Source organism: Syngnathus typhle, linkage group LG14 (genome assembly GCF_033458585.1).
Source record: "Syngnathus typhle isolate RoL2023-S1 ecotype Sweden linkage group LG14, RoL_Styp_1.0, whole genome shotgun sequence".
In the NCBI taxonomy this organism is placed as follows: Eukaryota; Metazoa; Chordata; class Actinopteri; order Syngnathiformes; family Syngnathidae; genus Syngnathus; species Syngnathus typhle.
Window position 1 is genome coordinate 150,201 of NC_083751.1, and position 17,704 is coordinate 167,904.

Below are 17,704 nucleotides of genomic sequence, written 5' to 3' on the forward strand. Positions count from 1 at the left end.
CCGCACCTCCTACCTTGTTTGGCCGCACCCACCCCCTTGTTTGGCCGCACCGACTACCTAGTTTGGTAGTCCCGCCCTAACGGATGTAATAGACAAAAACGCGTCACAGAACATGGATATAATTGGGAAGGGAACCAAAAATATCCCTCAAACAGATTGTAAAAGTATCTCTGCAGCACCTGGAGGGATTAGACGAAACTTCTCTCCAACCCCGGAGACTCCAAGTGCACAATAAAATGTTTTTAAAAGCTAAAAAAGTGGGTTTTCCATGATATGTCCATGAAAGCTCAGTAAAGTAAAAAGGTTTTATTTGATCTCTCTCTAGATTTTTGCAGTGGGTGCTTTGTATATCAGTTGTAGCTGTAGTTTTCATTCACGCTGATAGATGGCCACTCTACGATATTGTCTTCGATAAACTGGACGTGATATGGTCTTCTTGTTGCAAATATGACAGTCTCGGGTCCTTTTTTGGTCTGAAACATGACTCTCTTCTCAAAAGTGACCGGAGCAGATCCTGAATTGCAGGAAACAAAGATCTCATATTAAAAATACAAGGAGTGTGAGGAGAGGGTTTTCTTTTCAACATGGTATTGTTTCCAAAATGTTCAATCAATGCTTTTCCAATTTCAAAAATAATGGTCGTGATTTCAAGATTGAACAGAAGAACAGTGAGTATGATTGACCTGGTGTAACTGGAGCTCTAATGGGTCATACGCAATTGTAGTTTTGACCCTGGTGAAGGTCATTTGCAAATCACGCCTACCTGTCTCGCGCAGACACTCTTCCTTATGCCTCTCATCCCACGCTATAAGTTTACAGGCCATGGAGCAGTAGAAGACTTTGTGGCAGCGAGTACAAGCACTTAGCTTGACAGCAGCAGAGCGACCACACTGGTAGCAAAACTTAAAGGGTGACCTAAGAAAAGATTGCGTCACACTCAAACAACTGACTGCAGCAGATGCAGCTTTCGCAGTACCTTAGTTTTAATCCAGTGGGAGCTTCCATTTTGGCATCAAAATAAATGGCACCTTTATCTGTGAGGACAAATATTACAATCAATCGGTCGGTCGGTCGGTCGGTCGGTCGGTCAGTCAGTCAATCAGTCAATCAATCAGTCAATCAATCAATCACCTTCACTTTTCGCTTCATGCGATTTCCCCAAATGCGTTTTGCACACACGTATTGTTCAGTCAGGAGCCATATATATATACACATACATACATATATATATATATATACATATATATATACATATATATATATATATACATACATACATACACACACAAACACATACATACACACACACACACACGTGGCGGCGTGTGCTACCATTCCATCGCAAAGATGCCATTTTGTCAGACTTGTGACTTACCGATGCGTACGAGATGCTCCCTTTCTCTCTGGACAACAGTCTTCTTCAGCAAACTTCCCATCATGCTTAGCAGCTGGCGCTGTATTTTAAACATCTCCCTCCCCTCCATGCTGAGGGCATGATAGGGAGTGTGGGCGATACCAGAGTCCTAGGGAGCAACATGAACACTTGTTTTTGCTTTATGCCAAACATTTATGGAGGTAGGTGTGCTTGAAAAGAGAACACAGTAGTGTCAGCTCAAAACCATCGCAAAAAGATTTCTTGGTTTTTTCAATTTCATACATCCCCAGTCAAGATTCTTTGGTTGTAAAATTTGTAACCTGGTTGAAGGAGACGTGCGCGTAGTCCACCGCCGTTCCGACAGTATCGCCGACCTGAACCGGCATCAATATGTCCGCGCCGACCTTCTCCAACATGTCCAGCTATGAGAGGATACAGAGTGTCACACTGACAACACACAAAAGACTGGAATAGCAGTCATGGTTTAGTGGCGTATTTGAAATGGTCCACATTTTCAGCTCCCAAAGTACAGACGTAGTAATCATGTCATTTCCTATCATCCGCTTGAACCTTGGAAATCAATGACCTTGTGTCAATCCAACTTGTGTCAACATAACAACACAAGGATTGTGGCTGATATTAGAGCAGGAAACGAGCGGCCACTCGCACAGACGTCTTTCATTTGCATGCGTCTGAGTGGAGGAAGTACCAGCTTTGGTCGGTTGGCATCCAAACGATAGTTGAAGTTTCCCAGGGCGCAAAGGGCGGTCCCCACGCCACGGCCCAAAGTGAGGTTGGGATCCACACCTCCTTTCAACAGCTCCTCCACCGCCTACGTCGGGAAAGAGCAGGAAACAAAAGACAATTAATTCTCAGAGGCAAGGCACATTATGTGACACTGGACACAGTACCTACCTACCTACCTACCTACCTACCTACCTACCTACCTACCTACCTACCTACCGTGTTATTGCCGCTGGCGATAGCCAACGAAAGAGGGGAATGGCCACTCCAGAGGAAGTCTGTGCTGGCATGATAGGAGAGCAAGAGCGATACCACCTTGCCGGCATTCTGGACAAAAAGAAACAGGCAAAGATGTGCCCTGATTTGGGTGGGAGCCAGGAAGCTTGCATTCATTCCTTGATGCCCATGATGTCTTTTTCTTTCTTTTCATTTAGACTAGAAGGTGCATTTTTGTGGCCAAGCACGGGCGGGCGGCGGGTGTGTGTGTGTGTTGTGTGCGGGTTAGGGTTAGTGAACTCAACTCACACAGTGATCGCTGTCCCTCTGGCAGGCGATGTGCAGCGCCGTCCGACCTCCCTCTTTGGGACGTGGCCTTTCGTCCATTCTCCACGATTTGCGAGTGATGGTGAAACCCTGGGAAACATTTGCAAATCCTACTAGGGTGTTCTTGACTTCAGTCAGTGCGTTGGCTGCGCACCTTGTCCGGTTGGTAGATGTCATCCTGGTCGCATGCCCGCGCATCTGGATGGGTCAGTGCGTGGAGCAGCAGTTTGGTGATTTCGGGACCTTCCAGACCGGGCAGCGCTGCAGCTACGTGGAGAGGATAGAGGCCTTTCCTCTACAACACGAGGCCGTTTGTTATTTCACGCGAGGCAACAAAAAGGACATGGAGCAGATTGGCACGCTGCCTACCTCAGGTGGGAGACAAATATCTGTTTGTGCTCCACACAGTAGATGTTTCTTGACAGTCTTGGTATCTGCTGCCAAAATGGCCAGGAAGATAACAGGTAACGGCACTCTGGAAGTGTTGGGATCAGCGCCCCGATCCAAGAGCAGATTCAGCGTGGTCAGACGAACACGGTGCCTGGCGACGCAAAGCACGGCCGGCCGGCCGTCAACGGATACGACGGAGCTCTGTGGAGAGCGGCGGAGGAGACCTACTCAAACTTCATGGCGGCCATTTTGCGAACAGTCTCCTCAGTCTCATCGGAATGCTGCTGAAACCAAGCGTGGCTGAGAGCCTCGGCCGCTTCTTGCAGAACATTCTCGCTGACGTGGATGCTGTAGCTGTACATGCAGCAGGCAGAGTCAAAACAACGCGCCGGTTTCATATTTTTGTTGCTTTCCTGCCGCAGGGTCGAAGGAATCAAATACAGCAGGTTGAAAGAGCTTCTTTGCTTTGCTTCGAGGCGTGTGTGTATCATTTCGCGCCGCCACGCGTAGCTACCTTGGCAATTTTGGACAAATATTCTTTCCACTTGACACTGCCGAGCACAATATGGCCCTCCTTGACTTCCACCGAGCGCTCTGAAAGCAGCACCTTCTCCTCGTTTGCTGCTTTGTCATCCTTGTCCCTCCCCCCTTCAACCTCAAGGTACTCTCTTATCTTATCGCCGCCGCCGCCGCCTTCTACCTTGCCGTCGTCCCTCCGGGTTCTCACTTTCCCTCGGGCTTTTTTACTGTTGGGGGAACGTTTAGTCGACTCCACCTGTCTAATCTGATGACGCATCGAAGTGGATGCCATCTGAAATGGAAAAAAGCATTGGACATTGGAGTGGTGGCATCCATCAACCATTTCAATGTACTATTTTCCATTGGAAAGGCTCAACCAAGGAGGAAAATCAATCTGGCTCTGTATTCTCACAACGTACTTACTTGTGTTTTGGATATAAGTCCATCAAAGGTGTAAAGGGACTGAAAAGGATAGTAGAGTACGTGACACACAGCCAAGGCCGACATCCCCTCGGAATTCACCTTGTCGATGTCGGCGCCCAAATCTAACAGCAGTTGGACCACATCGTTGTGGCAGTTCACCTGAAAGAAAGAAAGAAAGAAAGAAAGAAAGAAAGAAAGAACGAACGAAAGAACGAAAGAACGGACGAAAAATCACCTGAAAGAAATACGTGCATGTGACTACTTGCAACAATTGTCGACAACAGTCATGGACTAAAATCAACCAAGTCAATACTCCTGTTTGCCGCTTTCAAACAACACGAGAAAGAAACTGGTAGCGTATTACTGTGGCGGCAATCAGGGCGGTGTGCCCCTGAGAATCAGCCACGTCCGGGTGAACCAGGCCATCCAGGAGAATATTCAAAATGGTTGCTCCTTTCCCGATGGAAGCCTGATGAATCAACAGCTCTGAAGTGATTTCCAAATTTCCTTTGGGCCCAAATCTGTCCCGCTCCATTGAAATGATTGCCGCAACATCCCAGTCCAAAGTTTCAGCCTGTTTTCTGAGAGAAACACACATACGGCGACATGCGCGTTTGTTCATTCAAAAATGATGAGAGTCAAGCACGCTTTGACACCAATTGACCGACCGACCGACCGACCGACCGACCTATGTTTGCCAATGTGAGCCAGCATCCGGGCTCGTAAGGGCAGATTGTCATGCGGATCTCGTTTGTAACCTTCGTACGTGTGAGAATCGGCTTCCCACAGCTGCTCAAAGAAATGGCGGTCAAACTCTCTTCGACGCCCTGGCGGCAACGGTAGATGGTCTCCATCTGTGGAATAATTCTCAATGCCGCAGGGCAAAGCGTTATTGCGGTCATGAAGCAGCCAGCTCTCATCCGCCGGCTCTACCTGCAGACAAAAATGACCCAACAATCAGAACAACATGGTTGACTCCCAAAGCTTGCTTGGCCCCAATGTCCTCCTTCCTATTCACCTGCTTCCAATGCTACTGACCTGGCCGTGAGAATGCGACAAGATGTTTGGCTCCAAGTAGGCAGCGTATTCAGTCAGGTTTTTTAGGCTGAAGCTGCTCTGGACACGGTTACACAATTGTATCAGATGCTTGCCATGCCACAGACCCACATCTTGACATCCTGCGGCGGGTTCACTGAGCACACCGGGACCAAACCTTTGATCGGCGTGGTACAAACCCTGAAAAGGACAAGAAGACTTTGGCAGCCAGCATTCATTACAAATCTCCACAAAGTGCCAATGGTGATTTCACCTTAAAAGTGGCTCCGTCGGAAAAAAGATGTTGTCCGTAGCCCTCTCTCCAATTCAGGTAGAATTTGCCCATGAATTTGTCGCCCGTCGGCCAACAGTACACGCCGTCGCCGTGCCTGTAGTCTTTGTAGAAAGAACCCTCGTAGAACTGGACAGACAGATAGACAAACAGATAGAGAGACGGGAGGGCTTGATTAGTTTCCATGGTGGCTATTTCTTTGGCCATTGTGTCATCTCATCTCGTCTCGTCTCGTCTCACCTCTCCATTCTGCCAGCTGTACCTTCCCTTGCCGTGTTTGAGGCCATCGACGAAATCTCCCTCATATTTAGAACCGTCGAGAAACTCCTGGACACCAAAACCTTGTCGTTGCACCTCGCCGACTTCTCTGTTCGGACTCCCAGCCCGCGGCTTCATCGCCGCTCGTCCCCCCCAGGCCATGGCAACATCTTGTCGGTTTGACGACATTCCAAAAGGAACTCAAAGAATAAGGATGGAGCTTTGACGAGGCTTTAGCCTTCATGTGCATGTGTTGCTAAAAGTGCGCTGCTGCTTTTCACACATTTTGTTTGGCATTATTGTGGAAGTCAACCGGCGTCATGGCAAAGAGATCTCAGTCAGGACCACCCCCCGCCTTCTCCCAAGCCCCACCCCTAAAGCGCAAGCCGCGCCCCTCTCCCCAAGCCCCACCCCCAAGAGGGCATTGGATGACGTCGCAGACAGAGAAAGTCAATGTTTATTAGTTAGAAAAGAATTGAATCCAAAATGGTCATTACAATCCCTCCAGTGGTACAAACACATTATAACATTAAAATGAATGAATAACAATAAAAAATGTATTGATTGACCTAGATGTCTAAGGCTTGAAAAAATGATAAAAAACATATATCCATGTCAAGCGTTAGTTATATATATATATATATATATATATATATGGAAATTTGCTTGAATGTACTTGCTTTTGACAACCCATAATTAGGAATACTATCTAATAAGATCCAACAGCTGTATAAAAATGCCATTACAAAGTTAACATTGTTACAGTCAGAGAACTATTATACTTGGATACAAACAAAAAACATGCATAAGTTGAACCACTTCATTCATTTATTAGTCAGTTGTTCAATAAAAAAAATAGAGTACTTAAAAAGACAAAAATAACGTTTACAAAGAAGGATGACCAAGTTTCCACGAGCAGAGTGAAGTTCAGTGCTTACAAACCAGATGTACATGAATTAAGCGCTATGTCTTCTACCATTCCAATTTATACAAGATTAAGTTAGCAATATTTTTTTTTCCCGGGACCAGGCAATGTGAATTCACAACAAAGATCCTAATCCTCACATCCAACGATACAATCTCGTTTCTCAAAGCAAAGATGCAAATCTTCTCCAATGGAAAAGGCATCCAAAACATTCCCTTCATGTCTCCCCCCATGAAGGGGATTTGTTGAGTGCACTCATGATAATAATAATAAGGGAAGGATGGGCAGGGAGGGAGGGAGTCCTGTTAGTTGGCTAACATTTTAGTCATTGAGTCTTGTTAGTTGGCTAACATTTTAGTCATTGCTCCTCTCCTCAATGTTGAATGTCTGCATAGGACGTTTGCTTAAGACCTTGATGTCATCCAGTAGACTGGTCGGGGTCAAAATGTGGGACGATCCTAGAGTTCAAACAGAAGAGCGCCGTCAATACCGCAACGACCAACATGACAAAAATCAAAGACTCACCTACGATGACCTGACAGGATTTGACAGCCTGTGTCACCTCATAGGCACAGCGCATCTCAGAGTAGCCGATTCCTCCTACGACAAAGACGATGAGGCGCGAGCCCGTCCGACGTTCGTCCTGAGAGCTGGATTTGTGCTTCTGACGTGCACTGCAAAGACAATGAAAAGGTATCAGAGGCGCTGCAAAATGCAGACAGAAAAGTGCAGTGCGGTGCGGTGCGGTGCAGTGCCGTGCGGTGCGGTGCCGTGCAACCAAGCGCAGCGCTCAAACCCCTAACCCACCTCACAGCACCCGAACCATTCCAAGCAGTCGGACACTCAGACTGGTGCGGCCATTCCCGAGTGTCCAGTTTGTTCTCCACAGCGTCCTGAAAATAACGTTGGAGTTCTTGAAAGATAATCCAAGTCAAATTGCAAACAGGATCATACTTGAGGCAAAGACCCTAAGCAGCCACATACGCTAGGGGAACATCCAGCTTTCATTCTTCTCTTCATTAGGACATAGCAAACGATGATAATTATTTCTTCCTCACCTCCATGACATCTTTTATGAGAGGAGTCCACCGGGAAAGATTATAAATCTCATGCTGAGAACGGTCCCGTCTGGTAGCTTTGCGGGAGAACAAACTGGGCTGCAATCACAAGTAGAACATTCCAATTGATGGCCATTTTTTCAAGAAAGCCTTTGGTTCAGCAATTGAGTGTTGTCGACAATCCATTTGGATTCTCCACGCACAGATGTGATGACGGGGACTCCGAGCTCTTTCCAGTTTAGGATCACTTCTTTTTCCTCTTCAATTTTCACGTGTTGGATGAGTTTGTTCAAATTCTCCTCTGTCGTTCCTGGTGACAAACACAAAACGGATGACAAATTCCATCGAGTGGCCTTCATCTTCCCCTCATGCAAAATGAAATCGATTGCACAAAAACAGGTGATAAAAGATGAGAGTCGAAATGATAGTTCTCAATCTGGCGAACTGGTCCATCATGCAGGTCTTCTTCTCCATCCACTTGGTGAGTAAGCAGAGCATCTTACATGAAGCGTTGGGCTAACCTGACGGGAGCATTCCGCCTACCATACCTACCTCCGAAAAGCCTCCCGCATTCATTCTTGTGTCACTCTGTTTTTGAAGCCACAAAACGAGGCAACATTTCACCAGCTTTTGGTGTACCATTGACGCTGAAGATGTAAAGCAGCACAGCTCTGATCTTGTCATAGGTGGTGTACGGGTGGAGCAGCACTGGCAACAGCGTCCTCATGGGATCCTTCACTTTTACCCCATCCGCGTCCGAGCCCACGGCAAGGTCCTATCGTCAAGAAAGGAAGAAAGAAAGAAAGAAAGAAAGATGGAAAGAAAGGAAGAAAGAAAGATGTGAGTAAGATAAGATCAAAAAAGAAAACTTCCCAGAGATTCCACCAACAGGGCAAGCTCAGACAGACCTGCTCGGCTTTGCAGAGTTTTTCGACATTGTTGGAGAAATGCGTCATACAATCTTCAGCCAACTGCAGGTGAACAGCTTTCTAGGAACACAAATGAAAAAATGGAACACTTATTAAGTGGAACCAACGTCAAACAATATACAATGAAAGATGGTGGATGATGTCACCCTGAGATGTGTAACGGCAACAGCGCAACCAACATATGTACCTGTGTCAGCTGTTTACGGAATGATGGCATCTTTTTCATCATCTGGGCCAAATTGCTGATGGTGATCTGAAATTCAATGAACAAAATGACAGTCCAAAAGCTGTAATGGAAGTCCAGTAGCATACAGTTTTCACTTTGGCACTCAGATGGACTCGGCTTTTTCAGTGCTAGCTAAGTCAAAACAAGTACCTTCCCATCGGGTTGTTTCTTGCTAGCAGATATTTCCTTTAACATCTTGGGGATGAGTCTGGTTTAGAAACAATGAATGGTACAATAATAGATGTGTACATGGCATGGGCCTCATTCCCAATCCCTCCCTCCCTCCCTAGCCCGCTTATTTGTCAGACTTACTCGGACACCTCAGCAATGTGCTTGTGCCTCAGCTTAACCCAAAGCGCGTCATCCTCATTCAGCGCAGCCTGCTTCTCGGAGCCATCTTTAGACTTGTACCTGACACGTCATCAAAATCACAAGACATATTTCGTGCATCACATTTTGAAAATAGTGTCAGCAAAACTGCAAGGGTACATTACTTGTACGTGTCATTGTGGATATCAATGAGGTCGTAGGCCATGGCCTGGTAGGTAAGCTCATGGAGGATAGGGCTGACGGGGTCAAAGCCTCTTTCCACTATCAGCAGCTGGGCCTGAGTCTTGTCCTGGTGGGAAGGTCAAATTGGGTCAAGTTTGACCTTCTGATGCCCTTTGAGACTGCTTGTGATTTCGGGCTATACAAATAAACTTGACTTGACTTGATGGAGATTGAAATGAGGCGGTGATGCCATGGTGACACAGCCGTGATCACAATTTCCAAAAGTAAAGCTTTGTTTTCTCGGTCCACCGATGTCTGACCTTTTTCTTACTGCTGTCATCCATCTGATAGTATCTGGACAGTTTGTTGTCCACCAACTCTGCGAGAATCTTAGCGCACCCCATGTTGGTGTCTCTAGTGGGGAAAATGAGATGAAAAGGAATCACCTATTTTTCTCTTTCTAAAGCTTCGGTATCAAATTCTGCTTTTCCCATGGAAACCGAGTTTAGGCTTGAGGCTAAGGTGCGTCATCTGAGTCAAAGCATTCATTCTCCTCGGTGTACCTTTTGTATCGGACCCCTGGGTATTCGTCCAACGTGGCGCAGAGGGTGACCAGCTGGTCCGCAAGCGTCTCCAGTGTCTTTTTTTTGTCCTGACTGTTGGGACTGTAGATGCTCCGAAAGGCTCCCGAATTAGCGCAAGTGAACACCTGAAAATAATTCACGTTTGTGGAGTTTGGGGAATTTTTACTTCAAACTAATCCACACTTGACTTCATGAACCTCTTTTCAAGTGCGTGTTTTAAAAAAGAGGAGTTAAAACTAGACAGCAAAAAGAAGAAAAGGCATGAAAGCTCTTAGACATAACCTACCTGTGCTTCATGTGGCATGAAGGAAATATTGATTTCTTTGCAAATCCGAATGTACTTTGCACAGTACAGCTTCATATTGTTGAAAAGGTCATCTGGGCAGTCTGTGGGACACAGCGCTCTTATTCGCTTGCATAGTGTCAAAATCAGTCAAAATCGGATCATCTTCAGTAGGGCTGTAACCATATGTTATGTATGGTGATGAGGCCTAATGATTTGACCATCATTCAGGATTTGACCGTCATCATTGGGAGCTGAAGATCAGGGGATGCTTTGAGAATAATTGTCAATTTTTTGTCTATGTGAAGCCCTTTGAGACGGCTTGTGATTTAGGGCTATACAAATAAACTTGACTTGACCTGACCTGACCTGAGCGGTGTTACTTACAGTCAGTGAAATAAACATATGCCGATTTGTATTTCGGTTTAGGCTTGAAGTCGGCAATAAAGGCATCCACAGACTGTAAAAGAAGAAGGGGAAAAATGTCCTTACAAAACAGTGTTGGAGATGAAGAAGAAGTCACGGTCTACCTGCGCTGTTGGTGTCATAAAGTAGATGGCCTTCATTTCCAAAACAGGTTCTCTCATTTTGTGCAGGTCCTCCACAACTAAAGAAAAGAGATCCATTTATCCATCTGCAAATACTGCATTTCAAATGAACGCTAGTGCATACTGTTCAAGGAAAAGGAGTCCTGCAACTAACTCAAGATTGATAACCTACTTGTTATTTTCTCTGACATCAGATCCGACATTTTGCAGCATGATGACAGGAGCTTGGTGGTAAACTGGTCCAGAATCAATATCTGCAGAGAAAATGGACACGTTTACGAAATTCTAACAAGATTAACAATACTTTCACTGGCAGAAACTGCACACAAAAAAGGAGAAATTCAATCATTGAGTGAGAGTATAGACTCGAAGCAGTAACTTGGGTGTTGCCTTAGCAAAACAAAACCGAGGCAACGTGAAAGATTGCTTACCTTCCATACTTCCGATTTTCGGCAATCTTCAATAATCGTTTCTTGAATTCCTGTATAAACGAGTAAATGAGTCAGATATCGAGGCTGTTTTCAAGAAAACAATGCATCGTTTCATTCCTTTGTTATTTCAAAATATTAGGATATGCTTCATCGTTTCATTTCCTCGTTATTTCAAAATATGATGAGATGCTTCATCAGACAGAGCGTAGTACCGAAAGTTGCGTCTCGTGAGCAAGTTTCGTTTGGTTTTAAAGTTGCAAGAGATCTTACATGCCATTCTTTTCTCTTGTTAGGGTAGAACATTTCAAAGGTCACCGGCCGGACACTGACATTGTTATTCTGCCCTTTTAACCGAGAGAGAGAGAGACAGAGGAAAGCGAGAAGACGAGGTGTGGCTGGCTTCAAACTCCAGAGCGTTGACCCACTTTCGGACTGTGTCCAAATCAGATTGCAAAATCGGACTGCTGTTACCAACCATTAAGCCAATTCAAGTGCGCACGTAAATGGGCCAGGAGTCGAAATTGCGTCTCGTTCTTTCGCCTTTTCACATCGCCGTGAAAGTTGACGAGAACCGTCATTCAGTCACAACGGAAGCAAGTGCTGCTTGGCCGCAAGTGCTGCTACGGCACAAAGTCACTGACTTTCAGTCCTGTTCATTGAACCACAAACGACTGACTATGATAGCGAACTTACTTTTCCAAACTATTCTTTTCAGTCCGTTCTCTGGACCAGTTGCCATCTTGACTTCCCTCCTCTTCTGCGCCCTTTCCTGTCTGCGCCGGTATTTTTTCAAATAATAACTTTATTTACCAAATGCAATTTACAATGTAATTACAGATAGAAACATGAACGAATAAGTAATAATAATAATCAAAACATGCCGCCGTTGTAAATAAAAATGAAGAAATATTGAAAACATTGAAATGGGAAAATATTTTCAAAGTTTTAATAGCGCTCTTGTTTTTTCAACTAGATAAAGAATAGAAATACATGGCAAACTTGTTGAGCAACATACAGATAATGGGTTTCGTTTCGTCTTGAAAAATTCTTTCAGATTTTTTTCCCTGTCTGGTCTGATGCGAGTGGCGCATGAGGCTAAACATTACGATTTCCGGTTAAACTTCCGGTCTCAGGCTTGCGGCCCCTCACAGAGAGAAAATTGCGTTTGACGTGTATATAGTATTTTGCTTTGTTCTATTGATGTCCATATTAATATTTCATTATGAATAGCATTCTGATCAATTTTTATTATAGATTCTTCCTCCACTTCCTTTCGGCTTGTCCCGTTAGGGGTCGCCAGAGCCTGTCATTCTTTTTCATCAAACCAACTGTACCTGCTGTAATAATAATAATAATAAAATAATAATAATAATAGTAGTAGTAGTAGTACTAGTAGTAATAGTAGTAGTAGTACTAGTAGTAATAGTAGTAGTAGTATTAGCAGTAATCATATTATTAATATTAATATTATTATTATTATAGCAGGTACAGTCTGTTTCTTTGTCATGTTTCTGCTTTGCTTTGATTGGACCGCATGCTAAAAAGGCGTGTCTTGGTGTATGTATTACAACCCAGACAGATACCAGATTCGTCTTAAAAAAGGGTGAAACCGTTCCGACTGAGTTTTTAATCGAATCATAGGGGAGAGAGTGGTAACAGAAAAAAAAAAAGTCATTTTGAAGAATGGGTGCACTGAAAGGTTTGGTTGCTTTCATCTTGGTGTGTATATACACACAGGTAAGAAAATGTCTTTTTATTCCCTAAAAATGTTGATAAAAGGTCAAAAAACAAAAATGAGAGTTATGTACTTACAGATGTTCACATAAATTGGTTGAAAGAAAGCGTATTCATTTTTCTCATTGGAATTTACAGGTTTCAGCTGAAACGGGTATGGGATTTGATTCTTTTTTGAACGTAATTCTTTCTTTTGGCATTGGTGTACGTAGCACCAATGATATGTAACAACATAAAGTGCGTCTTACAATACAATACTGCTGTGTGGCATTTTGGCAAATGTGTTTGTCCTTCTCGCTCTCGCTCTCTCTCTCTCTCGCTCTCTCTCAGCGTTCACAGCATCAGCGTTCGCAGAGACATCCAGGAGCGTAACTCTCCGATGGGACAGCTATCCCGGAGCCAGCTCCTACCTGATCAGCGTGTCCCTAGATGGCTCGCAAGATGTCATTGCTTTTGTCCAATTTGGTGGAAACACGGTGATGGGCACCGTCAACTCTCTGTCCCCCAACAACATCTATGTCTTCACTCTTCAACCTTTGGATGTTAACCAAGACCCGCTGAACATTACAACTGTTTGGTCATTAACAGGTCAGATGAGCACATGGGTTGGTATTTTTTTTTTTTTGCTTGACTCTATAATCGTGATCATTAGAAGCAAAAGGGATGTGCTTCCTAAAATGCTACCAATGAAAGAAAATGTCCCAACCTAATGAAAGTGTTTGTCATATTTCAGCTCCCGAGGTGATGGATCCCATCCAGACAGTCAAGCCAAAGGATAGCCAAACGTTAATGGTTGAATTCAACTCGGTTACAGGAGCCACTCATTACATTGTACGTGTCCAGAACTCAGCGGGGTTTTTTAGGGAGGACACAATTTCGTCCTCCCCAGCTGAGATCATTTCCCTCACGCCCTACACCGAGTATACGTTGAGCATCATGGCGGGGAACGACGGAGGTCGCAGCCAGCCGTCTCCCTCTGTGACCGGAATGACAGGTACACTTTTCCCAGCGTGTGGGTGGGAAGCCTTCTCGCCAGAAAGCGGCGGCTGGTATTCCGCGTCAAACAAAAAGGGTCACGTCACACCCCGTTCTCATCTCTATTGTCTGATAGCACCATCGCGCTCACTCGATACATCGTACGAGAAATATGACGAGCAGGGACCTGGTAACTTTAGCTGAGCTCTCTCTCAAAAACACAAAGCCTTGTATTCAGCACGGAGCACACATCTGCAGTCTCAAGGGAGCACACCTCATCCACGAGCAGCAGCGTTATCACCGACTTCAGTTCTAGGCTGCGTGAGTTGCCCGAGGCCCAAAAGCCAAAGGCTGATCGGAATCATAACATGTGCCTTGGAAACCTATCTTGGGCCGACCCATTGGCTGTACTTTTCCAAAGCCGTGCACAATGACTCAAGGCAAGCACTGCTGTAGCAAATGCTGCGGAAACATTTGAGCCAGGTTTTCTCCTCTCTCCTTCACAGTTTTGCCCCCTCTTCAGCCCATCACTTCTTCTCCCAGCAACGACAGCATTTTGATATCCTGGAACCCGATGGGCGGTGCCGTCCAGTACACCGTCATCCTGTACGAGGATTTCTCCAACACCACCGTCAAGCAGAACACGAGCGGCACCAATCTGACAGTGTCCGGACTTGACGCCGGCGCCCTCTTCACCGTCATGGGCTACGGCTGGGATGCGCAACAACGAAAGGGAGAGGCCAGTTTGTACGTCAACCAGACGACACGTAAGGAAGCACTTTGGTCTGTCACGTTTGCTCCTGTACGTCATCGACAGTCTGATCGCCTTTGGTTCGCAGGACCTCCGACGCCGGATTCCGTCCAAGTCGCCGTGGCGACCATCGGCGAGCAAGCCGCGCTGTCCGTGTCCTGGGAAATCAAGCGGGAGCTTCATGGCAGCGTTGAGTACCGTGTGATGAGCAGCCAGAACCTCACTTGTAGCGCCTCATCCAGCCCTTGCGTCCTCTCGCCGGTCACGTGCGGAGAGGTGCACGTTATCCAGGTGACGGCATCCAACGACGCAGGACCCGGCTACCCTTCGAGTCACGTGGAGTTCATTACCTGTGAGTCGCCACATTCTCCCTTTGTCACCAACTCTTGAAAACCTTTTGAACCTTCTTACTTGCCAGTCCCCTGCCCACCCAAATCTTTATCTTTGGTGGAGTCCGTGGAAGGAAACTGCACGCTGTCCTGGGCTCCGGAGCCGTACGCGGAGAACTACACGGCCTACGTGAAGACGGGCGACGGCGGCGAGGAGACTTGCAACACTACCAGCCACAACTGCACCTACCGCTGCCAATGTGGCTACATGTTCCACATGTACGTGTTTGCCTACAACCACGCCGGCTCCAGTCCTCCGGGCCCTAGCGTCAACCACACCACCCGTAAGCGGAAGCTCGCCCGCTCGCTCGGTCGGTCTCTGGCGCTTTGGCTCAAGCCCTTTGGCCTTTTCAGTGCCCTGTTGTCCAGAGGACGTGTCCGTCTCCCCGGTGAGTACGGACACTCTGGAGATCACGTGGACGGCGTCTCGGGGAGCAGATCTGTACGAGACCCGGGCGGCGGATCTTTGGCGAGTCGTCCTGTGCAACGACACGGCGCCGGTGTGCGCCCTCTCTGACCTGAGCTGTGACAGTACCTACAGTGTGCTGGTGACACCCTGCAATGACTTGAGCGGCTGTAATCCCAAATGCAAAAGTCACACCAAAGACACAGGTAAGAAGAGCACATGAGCGGCTGTCATGCCAAATGCCAAATGACATACTCACACCACAGACGCAGACAGGCAAGAGCATAAGCGCCATCCGAGAATGAAGATCCAATCATGTGTGAATGCACCCATGACTTCTACTGGTTCCGCATATTTGGAATGGCTTGTAGTTTCAGGAAGCCCTCCCGTAAAGTGTATCTCCTAAAAATGGATGTATATATGATTGGACCTACTGTCAGAGTCAATGTTTGAAGACAATCACTCCTGGGTATCCTGCCTTTCTCGTTCTCTCGGCCAGCCCCCTGCGCGCCCACCGATATCCGTCTGGTTCCGAAGAACTCGTCCTGCGTCAGCGTCAGCTGGACCGCAACCAATCGTGCTGCCAATTACAGTGTGAGCGCTGTGGGAGAAGATGGCGTGCACACCTGCACGGCTAGTGGAAACAGCTGTGACATCGCAGGTCTGCCCTGCGGATCCGTCTACCAGGTCAGCGCCACAGCCACCGGCGCCGTCGGACAGAGTTTACCCAGCTACTGGGAAAGGCTGGAAACAGGTGAAGGATGAAAAAGAAAAAGGGCTGCCGCTCGTTGGGCTGATTTAACGGGACCGTACTCCATTGCACAGAACCCTGTTGTCCGGCCAGTCCCACTGTGCACCAGGTGACTCAGGCCATGACCAATGTGTCGTGGTCTGACGCTAAAGGCGCTTCCACGTTTGTGACGACGTTGACATCGCCGCGCGGTCACGCAAGCTGCCACACCCGAGACTACCACTGTCTCATGGGCTGCATCACTTGTGGCACAAACTACACAGTCACCATGGAGGCTTTCAGCCACAGCGGACGCAGTGTCAACTGCACCTATCAGGGCTTCTCCTCCAGTCAGTCACCAGCCACTTTCTGAACGCAGCTAGGTTCGGATACGTACCATTGCTGCTCACGGCCCTCTTTGGCTGTCTGTCTGTCCGGTCTGTCTGTCTGTCCGGTCTGTCTGTCTGTCCGGTCTGTCTGTCTGTCTGTCTGTCTGCCTGTCAGGTGCATGCTGTCCATCAGGCGTACGGGTGTACAAGATGTCTGGCAACAGTTTGCGGCTGCACTGGCGCACCACTGGCAGCGAGCACCGTTACGTAGCCCAACTCACGGGTAGCAACAACTCCTACAACTGCACCACCTCTGCGGGAGAGAGCAGCTGCGATATTGCAGACGTCCAATGTGGAGACGCTTATCACGTCGTGGTTGCCCCATTGACGCCAGAAGGAAGCCAAGTCTCATTTTGCACTCAGAGGCTTTATTCAGGTATTCAGGAGGCACACTCTCCTGAAATTCAATGGAGAAAGAGCAAACGTTTGGGCTGATTGTCTATTATTTCTTGTCTTTCAGTCACTTGCACCGAAAGTGATATTGGCACAGGTTAGTGTCTTTTTTTTGTCAAATTGGAAATCATGACGTCATACTGTCAAATCCACTCATCACGGTTTTGCTATTTTAAGAAAAGTTCTCAATCAAATCCATGTTCTTGCAGTGATTTACAGAGGCAAGAGAAGTCTGGATCAGTAACGTAAGTGGTGTAGTAAATATATATGCGACACAAGTTTGCATGCTATCAAAACAGAAGCAACTCACAAAAGCTTGACATTGAAAACGCTGTCGTGTGAGTGTATCCATTTTATATCCGCAGCCTGCTGTCATACGATGCAACTGTCCTGCTGTAAACTCATCGTCCATCTGCATCATCCCCTCCATGTTTGGGTCCATCTTCTCAGCCAGTTGGGAAGGCACCTTATCGTTGCTTTCATTTGTTAGTACCTTCCTGAGGTGATTGAGAGGCTCCTTCCTGTAAGGCTTCTTCTTTGCCAAGGCTTAGGTTATTAGAAGTGTAAAAAGGAAACATGTCACGTGTGTTTGGCTACGTTTCTGATTTGGTCAGTGATGTGCGCTTAACGACTGTCCTTCCTTCCTTCCCTCCCTCCCTCCCTCCTTCCTTCCTTCGGCAACCCATCCATACAAAGTAAATTTATAGTCATTGTACCAAGTAGGAAGCCTCCTGAGTCTGAACATGAAGAATAATGAGTGCCTTTGTTACTGTCAAATTGTATACTGTCTTTCTCAGGATGATTTAAACGCTTTGAAATGTCACTTGGGTTTTCCACACCCAGTGCGTATTTCTGAGAATAAATGAATTCCCCAGTATTTGT

The 17,704-nt window shown here is 46.6% G+C and overlaps 3 protein-coding genes across 5 annotated transcripts; 1 reads left to right on the forward strand and 2 right to left on the reverse strand.

Annotated features, from left to right (window-relative positions):
* Nucleotides 1–291: 291 nt before the first annotated feature.
* ankmy1 (ankyrin repeat and MYND domain containing 1) lies at nt 292–5,929 on the reverse strand. Of its 3 annotated transcripts, XM_061298113.1 has the most exons (18): nt 5,562–5,929; nt 5,304–5,450; nt 5,033–5,230; nt 4,683–4,927; nt 4,359–4,575; nt 3,995–4,153; nt 3,567–3,863; nt 3,281–3,465; nt 3,032–3,203; nt 2,817–2,957; nt 2,645–2,752; nt 2,339–2,446; nt 2,085–2,207; nt 1,696–1,797; nt 1,376–1,523; nt 977–1,034; nt 764–915; nt 292–514 (listed from the first exon to the last, which is right to left on the reverse strand). In XM_061298113.1, the coding sequence occupies exons 1-18, from the start codon at nt 5,766–5,768 to the stop codon at nt 351–353; spliced, it is 2,931 nt and encodes a 976-aa protein (XP_061154097.1). In that variant the 5' UTR covers nt 5,769–5,929; the 3' UTR covers nt 292–350. The 3 variants fall into 3 exon arrangements, 2 of the variants coding, with proteins under 2 accessions (XP_061154097.1, XP_061154098.1); XM_061298114.1 differs by lacking the exon at nt 2,339–2,446; XR_009717958.1 differs by lacking the exons at nt 292–514; nt 764–915 and having other exon boundaries at nt 2,335–2,446.
* Nucleotides 5,930–6,385: 456 nt separating this feature from the next.
* On the reverse strand, nt 6,386–11,858 carry stxbp3 (syntaxin binding protein 3). Its single transcript, XM_061296521.1, has 19 exons — nt 11,749–11,858; nt 11,056–11,105; nt 10,797–10,878; nt 10,607–10,683; nt 10,464–10,536; nt 10,080–10,180; nt 9,773–9,918; nt 9,530–9,623; nt 9,212–9,336; nt 9,030–9,128; nt 8,868–8,925; nt 8,679–8,744; nt 8,471–8,551; nt 8,202–8,337; nt 7,766–7,872; nt 7,563–7,661; nt 7,312–7,397; nt 7,030–7,178; nt 6,386–6,962 (listed from the first exon to the last, which is right to left on the reverse strand). The coding sequence occupies exons 1-19, from the start codon at nt 11,792–11,794 to the stop codon at nt 6,859–6,861; spliced, it is 1,779 nt and encodes a 592-aa protein (XP_061152505.1). The 5' UTR covers nt 11,795–11,858; the 3' UTR covers nt 6,386–6,858.
* Nucleotides 11,859–12,506: 648 nt separating this feature from the next.
* LOC133166547 (fibronectin type III domain-containing protein 7-like) lies at nt 12,507–17,699 on the forward strand. Its single transcript, XM_061296520.1, has 14 exons — nt 12,507–12,792; nt 12,928–12,943; nt 13,120–13,377; nt 13,523–13,783; nt 14,271–14,531; nt 14,604–14,867; nt 14,934–15,188; nt 15,259–15,516; nt 15,810–16,064; nt 16,136–16,390; nt 16,545–16,805; nt 16,890–16,919; nt 17,032–17,067; nt 17,188–17,699. Exons 1-13 carry the CDS (start codon nt 12,739–12,741, stop codon nt 17,064–17,066), a joined length of 2,463 nt encoding a protein of 820 aa, XP_061152504.1. The 5' UTR covers nt 12,507–12,738; the 3' UTR covers nt 17,067; nt 17,188–17,699.
* The last annotated feature ends 5 nt before the right edge of the window (nt 17,700–17,704 follow it).